The following is an 8,974-nucleotide window of genomic DNA, read 5'->3' on the forward strand; positions in this document are numbered from 1 at the left end:
TCACAGAGTTGATCCAATTACCAATGTTATTTTATTTGTTACATGCACCGAATGCAAGTGTAGATTTTACTGTGAAATGCCTACTTACGTGCGCTTTCCCAACAATGCAGTTAACAATGAATAACATTTGCAAATGGATAAAGAAAATAGTAACACAATAAAATCACAATAACGAGGCTATGTACAAGGAGTACCAGTCCCGAGTGAGGTAGCTGGGGTGACTTGAGGTAATATCTACATGTAGGTTAGGTGATTGATTGAAGTATGACATGACAGTGATGTACTGGGCCGTACGCATTACCCTCTGTAGCATCTTGCGGTTTGATGCCGAGCAGTTTCCATACAAGGCAGTGATGCAGCCAGTCAAGATGCTCTAAATGGTGCAGCCGGATACATTTGTGGATCTGAGGGCCCATGCCAAATCTTTTTAGACTCCTGAGGGGTAAGATGCGTTGTCGTACCCTCTTCACGACTATGTTGGTGTGTTTGGACCATGATGGGTCCTTAAGTGACGTGGACACCAAGGAACTTGAAGCTCTCGACCGTCTCCAATACAGCCCTGTCAATGTGAATGGGGGAGTGCTTGGCCCTCCGTTTCCTGTAGTCTTCAATCAGCTCTTTTGTCTTGCTGAAGTTGAGGAAGAGGTTGTTGTCCTGGCACTACACTGCCAGGTCTCGGACCTCCTCCAAGTAGGCTGTCTCGTTGTCGGTCATCAAGCCTACAACAGTCATGTCCTCTGCAAACTTAATTATTGTGTTGGAGTCTTGTTTCTCATGGTCTGAGAGTCTTTAGGTGCCTTTTGGCAAACTCCAAACAGGCTATCATGTGGCTTTTACTGAAAAGTGGCTTCCATCTGGCCACTATGCCATAAAGGCCTGTTTGTTGGAGTTCTGGAAGGTTCTCACATCTCCACAGATGAACTCTGGAGCTCTGTCAGAGAGACCACTGGGTTCTTGGTTACCTCCCTGACTAAGGCCCTACTCCCCTGATTGCTTAGATTGGCCAGCTCTAGGAAGAGTCTTGGTGGTTCCAAACTTCTTCCATTTAAGAATGATGGACACTGTGTTCTTGGGGACCATCAATTCTGCAGAAATTTGTTAGTACCCTTCCCCAGATCTGTGCCTCGACACAATCATGCCTCGGAGCTCTACGGACAATTCCTTCGACCTCATGGCTTGGTTTTTGCTCTGACATGCACTGTCAACTGTGGAATCTTAGATCGACAGGTGTGCCTTTCCAAATCATGTCCAGTCAATTGAATTTACCACTGATGGACTAATCAAGTTGTAGAAACATCTCAAGGATGATAATGAAGTGGGTGCCTGTGGTAAACTCTTCAATGCCATCCGATGAATTCCAGAACATATTCCAATCTGTGCTAGCTGAGTATACAATATACAATTGCAAAATAGTTTTTTAATTAGATTTCACTGTTAAAATATAGTTGTGTAATACATGTTTGTTTTTTACAAACTGATCTACACCCTCTTGACCTTTTTAATGTGGTGTGATTTTTAGAACTCCACTGTTGTCACTGCAGTGACTGGCAGCTAGTACTACTGATATGGTTTGACTGGTGTGCTGCAGAGGTGGCTATGTCCTGCTTTTTTCCTTGGCTGATGTTGCATTTGGGTCTGACCTCGTGCAGGACTGAAGGAGAGCATGAGACAAGCGGAGCTGAACAACTGGTCTCTGGAGCCCACGCAGATCGCTGACCTCTGCTCGTCTATCAACCAGTTCTTCACCCGCACTGGTGTCATTCAGCCACAGGGGGCAGTGCAGCCGCCGCCCGTACCCGTATGCCATGGCTCCATGCACCCCAACAAGCCCAGCCAGCACATCACCACAGGTCAGTGACCCTCACCTACATCCTAGCTCACACTATTATTGCATTTAGCATTTCAGACAATGCTGACATGTTCCTCTTATGTGAACTTACATTGCAATAACGCTGGTGGTGGGGAGGAATTTTTAAGCTAGCGCATACATTATTTTGGGATTGTGGTATTTCAGTGAAGTTGGTCTTTCTCTCCACAGGAAATCTCTACATGGACTCCAGACAGAGCATGTCTATGATGGGGCCCCCAGGGTACCCCCACATGACAGGTACAGTACAGCTGCAGACCCCATTCAAATAATCACTAAACTAGGTCTCAGCCAAGGGCATGGTCTCAACAGTACACTAGGTATCCATCAAACCTGTCCTTCCACATTAAAGAAGCACTAGAACAACACCTTGACAGGTCCTTTCCCCATTTGACTATTATTTAACCTTTATTTAACTAGGCAAGTCGGTTAAGAACAACTTCTTAATTACGATGGCGGTCTACCCCGGCCAAACCCTAACCCGGATGACGCTGGGCCAGTGGGACTCCCAATCACGGCTGGTTGTGATACAGCCTGGAATCGAACCAGGGTGTCTGTAGTGAGGCCTCTAGCACTGAGATGCAGTGCCTTAGTCCGCTTCGCCACTCAGAAGCCCAAAACGACTCATTTAACCAATGATACTTCTACTGTGTATATCTAGTATGCCCTGATTCCCCTTCTCTCCCCCTCTTAGGACACCATGCGCAGATGAACCAGCAGCACATGATCCCTCCCAGAAACTTCCAGATGCACCGCATGCCAGCAGATGACATCCAGGATGACTTTGACTGGGACTCCATTGTCTAACGTTAGATGTTCTGCCCCTAACGAGGAGCTTCCAGGAGGTGCAGAGGAGATGAGTGTATGAGGAAGAAGCCAGGCTGAGCTGTACGCTCACAGTAAAAGGAGACGGAACTGTTGTTGGTGGGATACAGAACCATAGAACAGGTGTCACTTTCGGAGGAGAGCGCAAGAGAGAGAGAGACTTCAGAGTCCTGACATTTTTACAAACAAAAACAAAACGTACAAAAAAAAAGTGTTACTTTGAAGACAATCATATTTAGTAAAACATGTTTAAAGTGGTGGCTTATGTGCTTGTCTTGACGAGGCAAGTAGCACACGTTCATGTCAAAACACATGCTCCAGCCTTCATCCCTCGGCCAGCCCTCTCCGGCCAGCCCCCTTCGCCCCCCCCCCCCCCCCCTCCCAGCCAGCATCTATCCAAAGTCTCCCCAGGTCCGTCCGTAACTGTTGTGTGATTTGAGCGACCTTTTTCGGCTTGTTATCCTTCTCGTGTTGACTTTAGGCCTCGGCTGCTTCTTGGATGAGTTTCTCTCTTTTTCGTTGTTCTTTTATGGAAAACGCAGGCAGCCTTTTTGAATAACGTGATGGTGCTTGTTGGTCACCTCGTGAGTGGACGATGGATCCCCAATGGTGGGTTTATTGGTAGTGAGGTTAGGTTTACAGTAGCTAAGGTTACGTTATGACCAGGGTGTTTTGCATTGAACTCTGCTTGATATAAAGATCACAGATGCTTCATCATAGAGTAATCCATCCAGTTGTCCTTTAACCAACCCATCTGGTCCATTAAAAAAAAAAAAAAAGCTAATTGTGGATATTCAGCAACATTACCGGCAGTATTTGTGGTTTTGTCTATTCTGTCAACAATGTATCATAACTTTTTAAATCTCCAATACTCCAACAAGACTGAAAAAGATGCATGAGTGGGTGACTGTAAGAAATCCAGACCTCCTTTTCACCGTCTGTCCTTTGTTTGACTTGTTGAATAATACTTAAGACTGCAAGTACAGTCTTCTCAATCACTACATCCTTTCACTAGTCATACACAATGAATTTGAGTACATGTCTGCGCCCTATAGTCTGTAGGTGTCTCTTCACCTATTACATTCTGTGCACATGCTGTACAAAGAACTGTAGGATATCTCCCTGTTCTCTTCTGATGCAGGAAATTACAGGCTAACTTCATTTTTCAGTCGTAAGGTCTACTACAAGCCATGCAGTAGGAATGTTCTTCATTCAGATGCTATACATCTGAATCAGTATCGATCTCCCCCAATATCTTCCTTGCTGTGACCCAGTCAGACTTGCACTGCAAGGCAGAGAATATGCTGTAATACAATCATGAACAATAAAATAAAAAACAATGGGAATGTGGTGTGTGTGTGTGTGTGAGAGTGTGTGATTTTAATGTAATTTTAGGGCTATGAGTGTTTGCTGCAATCATCTGCATATGCTATCAATGAGCACAAAACAGATGCACAAAAACAGAGAAATGAACGGTTAGAGGCAGAGATGCATTTTTTTAGGCAGGGTTAATAATTCAGAGAAATTAGCACTTTTTCTGGTCAACAGTTAAGGGGGGGGAGGGGGAGAGAGGAGAAAAAAATGGGTGGGAGACTAGTGGTGCTGGAAAAACTCCTGTTCACCTGTCATGTCCCTTAGTGGCTACTGAATCGGACTTGTCCTGAACCCTCAACATGGTTGCTTGCGCAACCTATATGGGAGCTTGGGCTGAGTCTAGCACAGTCCAGCTTACCTTTTCACTTTGTTTCTTTCACTACGGATCACCGAGATAAACTAAACATTCACTGTTGCCCCCCCTCCCTCCCCCTTTAGACAAACTTTAGCTTGGGTTGGATTTTGTTTCTTTCCATTGCTGAAAATGTTTTTTTTTGTGTGTGTGATCTAGCGACAATCGCGACAAGGTTTGTAGTATCACATTAACACAGCTGAGCCCAGACACCTTTTGTCTGTTGTAACAGTTAGTATACATGTGTAGATGCTGTGTGGCTGTCCTTTTTGAAACAGGTTGCAGAAGACAGAAGTGGGAAAGCTGGGATGGAACTAGAGCTTTTCACAAAAACCTATACTGCCAGGCGTGTCTGCAAGGTTGTACAGATCTTTTGCCAGCCAGTTCACTCTGTAAATGGTTCATTACTACCCATTTTGTTCTGATATTTTAGGCTAATTGTTTTTATTTGTTGCTTTTCCTGTCTTTATCCATCATGTCTTGCTACTTCTACCTTTACTTGTAGCTGGTTTTGGGTTAGATTCCCAAATGTTCCTTGTATTTTAAACAACCGTTGTGTGTGTGGCTCATGTTCTTTCCTGTGGATACCCATTGAGTGTTTAGGCTTTGTTTATTGGCCCAAATCGGTCAGTCATTTAAAGGGATACTGAGGGATTCGGACAATTGTTTTTCTACTTACCCAGAGTCCGTTGAACTCGCGGATACCCTTTATGTCTCTACGTGCAGTATAAAGGAAGTTGGAGGTAGTTCGCAAGCCTCTGTTGGCACATTGACTGGAAGTCTGCAGGTTCGCTAGCGTATGGGTAAGTAGAAAAATGGCTTAATTGCCAGAATCTCATAGTATCCCTTTAAAACAGTCAGAATGCTCATTCAGTTAAAATGCCAAGGTTACTTCAGATTCTCAACCATTGAGTCCTTCATTAGTGAACAATGAATACTTTATGAAGTAGTAGTGATGGTGAATTTACCATTTGACTGCTAGATAAGGTCAGCGTGGGTCCTGTAGACTCTTGAGACTGACCCAAGGAATGAGTGTTAGAATGTGGATCTAAATGTGATAGGGAAGTGTTGGCAGCCCATGGTTGGCAGGGCATGTTTGGTATGTTGCATTTCATCACTGGTAATGATGAGGGCACTAATGGAAAAACACTAGAGGACCGTCAAAGGGTATGTAGTTGTTAACCCACCCCCCACAGCGCAAAGAGGAGATGGGAAGGGCGGGGAAGAGCTCATAGATGTGAACGAGTAAGGGAAAGACTGATGACTGGGTCATGTTTATGCATCACCCTCTTTACTGAGTCTGTGTGTCTGTCCGTGTGAGCGAGTACATTTTGTTTGAAAAGACTAACTCAATTTTTAAAATACCACTGGAGATGTACCTGCCAGAGAGATTACTGATATCAAAAAAATAAAAAAAATAAGCCTTGTTACATGGGAGAACTGCCAACGAGTACTGCTGATTGAGGCCTATTTTATTCAGTGCTGGTGTGTTGTGCTTCTTGTAAATAAATGTATTTTCAATCATCCCTTTTTCCTCTTGGGGGTGGGGCATCAAGGCAAGGGTGGGACTTACACATGAGAGGAGGGAAAAAGAATAGAGTATTTTGTTATTGTCCAATCAGAGGGTGACACAGTATGTATATATCTATATTGTATATATGTGATGAAAATGCGTTGGCTTTTTGTGTGACACTACCTTTTACCTGTACTATGGTTCTACATTCAGTGTTTCAATGTTGATAATGTTTTTTGATTTTTGTCTTTGTCATTTCTTGTATTTGTTTTCCTTTTGTCCTTTTTTTGGTTATTGCACGGTTTATTACTTTTGCTGTCCAATGAGGTGACACAGCTACTCTTTGTATTGGTTTAGTGCTGTAAAATAACTCCAGTGTTATTAGAATTGTCTATCCCACTCCCATCCCCAATATGCATGAATGGCACTTAAAGAAATAAAATATGTTAACTTCACTGTGGAATGGTGTGGTGTTTGTCATATTTTGTATGTATTTGAACGAGTTATATGAAGCAGACTTGTGCTACAGTGAATGATCCTGTGAATGATTTACTATTTTGAACAGTAGAAGTAGCTGCCATCAGTCACATGAGTTTTGCAGTCTATTTAAACTAATAGTTGTGCGTAGTGGAATCGCACTTTCTATGTGCACTGTGTAAAATGACAGCGATTGTGTTGAAACAGCGAATTTAAAGGTTCGGGTTGAATATAACAGGTCGTAGTGCAGCGCCTATGTGGTCACATCTCTCAAGCATGATACCTACAATTTGTTTTTCGGTAAGTATTTTTTCACCTGCAACATTCCACTTTGATCGTGCACTCAACTTTTAAACATTTCCTAATTCAGAAGGTTAGTATTACAATATAGTAGTCTTCCATACTCATTGTCCTTTCCCAAGTGAACAATTCACACAACCTTTCATATTTCCAGTAACTTGTCTTGTGTTTTGTTTTTGTCTACACTTAGAAATGTTCACATAGCAGGCAATTGTTACATCTATTTTCTATGGTGCATTTCCATTTCACTATATTTGATTTTTTTAAACAATGACGTAACACCTAATAAAACCGTTTTCCCAAAAAACCTAGTGTCGAATAAAAGGTAAGTGGTTGAAATGTTTCCATTACTTATTTCAGAAAATTGCGCATTAATAAACTGGCGACAGCCTACATGCCATCCCACCGACTGTATCTGTTAAATATCTCCGGTAGCCTGCGAATGCCAACATGGATAGAATGCAATAATTTACTATTTGCCATATTCTAATAATTATCATGTGCCAACGTATTGCCGCAGTTCTTGCAATCCTGTAGATCTGAAATAATTGGATGGTGAATCTTGCCGGCCGATCAGGAAAGCAAGGCTAAGCAATTCAGGCATTCTTGAACGTCAAATGTTTATATATAGAAAGTCAATATATTTTTTAAAAATAGAGTTCTTAACAGGGCATGTTTTTTTTTTTTTTTTACCCTCACAGGTATCGTCTCCTTCAGACGTGAGCTCGACGTCAGACTGCCCATTCATGAGTAGTAGCTCCCTGAACCATCAATGATTGACAGCACATTGATCCATCCACTGTGATTAACATCCCCAATCAGTCACTGGTTCCTAATAAAAAATTGTCATTTTAATCCATAAAGACGTGGAGGAGAAGCTCGTCGGATGTTGATCTCTTCTCGGTAAAGGGGTAGGGTAAAAAAAAAACATGCCCTGTTAAGAACTCTTTTTATTTTAAAATATTTTTTATATATATTGACTTTCAATGTATATATATATATATACATTGAAATATATATATATAGTGGGGAAAAAATGTATGCAGTAGACTATTAGAATTACATGTGGAGTGGAGCTTTATAGTTACGTGATGACATCACATGCACTGCGTCAAAATGATTAGAAAATCATAATTTGTCGTAATAAAAAAAGTTAGAAAAAAGAAAAATCCACCTTTTGTTTAACGGATGAAAATGTTATCGATCTTAAGAAGGAAAAAAAAGTATGAAAATGTATGAACTCACTGCTGTGATTCTTGCTATTTTGTCCATAATTTAGGCGTCTGCTAAATTACTTAAATGTACAATGTAGAACATTTCTCCTGTATCTGCCATTTCCATTAGGCCTACACATTTCGCAATGATTGCATTTGACGAAAAAACCTGGGTCAATGGAAATCTTCCTAGTGACAGGTTTCATGTTATTTTCCACATTGACACGTTCCTGGACTAGAATAGTCTCCCAGGACGTTTACTAGCTAGGTTTTCATCCAATTGGCACGTGCGCTCTAGCCAATAGCTATGCGATTTTATAGCCTAAATTATTATGGACAAAATAGCAAGATTATTTTAATTTGTCAAATGACAACAACGCATCGATGATCACTAGAATAAGACTCGATATTTATTGGAAAGGAGCATCAAGCTCATCTTGCACTTTCACTACCCTGTGAAGTTAATAATTTATTTAATCTGTAGCCTAATTAACGTCATGCCTTTCCGACGCGTCTTTGCGGGAGTACAACATGTCATGGCGTGACTTACATTTACTTCCATATGATGGTTATTATATCAATATTTGCACATTTCTCGTATAATTCATTTTAGCTACACAAGACCCCACCTTGTCTACCATATTTTGTTTTGTTGACATTTTGAAAGTTTACCGGAAAATGTTCTGTTTCTATCAGGCCTGTCATTACATTTTTTTTTCATCCGATATGTACTTTACTCGCATAAAAAGATGGAAACCTCCTTAAATATCAGTAATCAAAGGTTTATCAAGACATGCATGTCCTTTTCCCCGCCCAGCTCCCCGAAGACCCTCCCCTACCCCCTACACATAACGACCAGGTCCGTGTATGTCCAGGTCATGCTCTCATTTACATTTAAGTCATTTAGCAGACGCTCTTATCCAGAGCGACTTACAAATTGGTGCATTCACCTTATGACATCCAGTGGAACAGCCACTTTACAATAGTGCATCTCAATCTTTTAAGGGGGGGGGGGGGTAGAAGGAATACTTTATCCTTTCCTAGGTATTCCT

At 41.7% G+C, this 8,974-nt stretch overlaps 1 protein-coding gene across 1 annotated transcript in view; it reads left to right on the forward strand.

The window, feature by feature from the left end:
• The window catches only part of LOC124031537 (forkhead box protein J3-like), an 83,525-nt gene extending 77,134 nt beyond the window's left edge, over positions 1–6,391 (forward strand). The window contains exons 10-12 of the mRNA XM_046342909.1: positions 1,650–1,850; positions 2,039–2,107; positions 2,562–6,391. Coding sequence (XP_046198865.1) covers positions 1,650–1,850; positions 2,039–2,107; positions 2,562–2,674 — 383 coding nt within the window. The 3' untranslated portion in view covers positions 2,675–6,391. The remainder of the gene's footprint in view (positions 1–1,649; positions 1,851–2,038; positions 2,108–2,561) is intronic.
• Positions 6,392–8,974: the final 2,583 nt, after the last annotated feature.

Source organism: Oncorhynchus gorbuscha, linkage group LG03 (assembly GCF_021184085.1).
Source record: "Oncorhynchus gorbuscha isolate QuinsamMale2020 ecotype Even-year linkage group LG03, OgorEven_v1.0, whole genome shotgun sequence".
In the NCBI taxonomy this organism is placed as follows: Eukaryota; Metazoa; Chordata; class Actinopteri; order Salmoniformes; family Salmonidae; genus Oncorhynchus; species Oncorhynchus gorbuscha.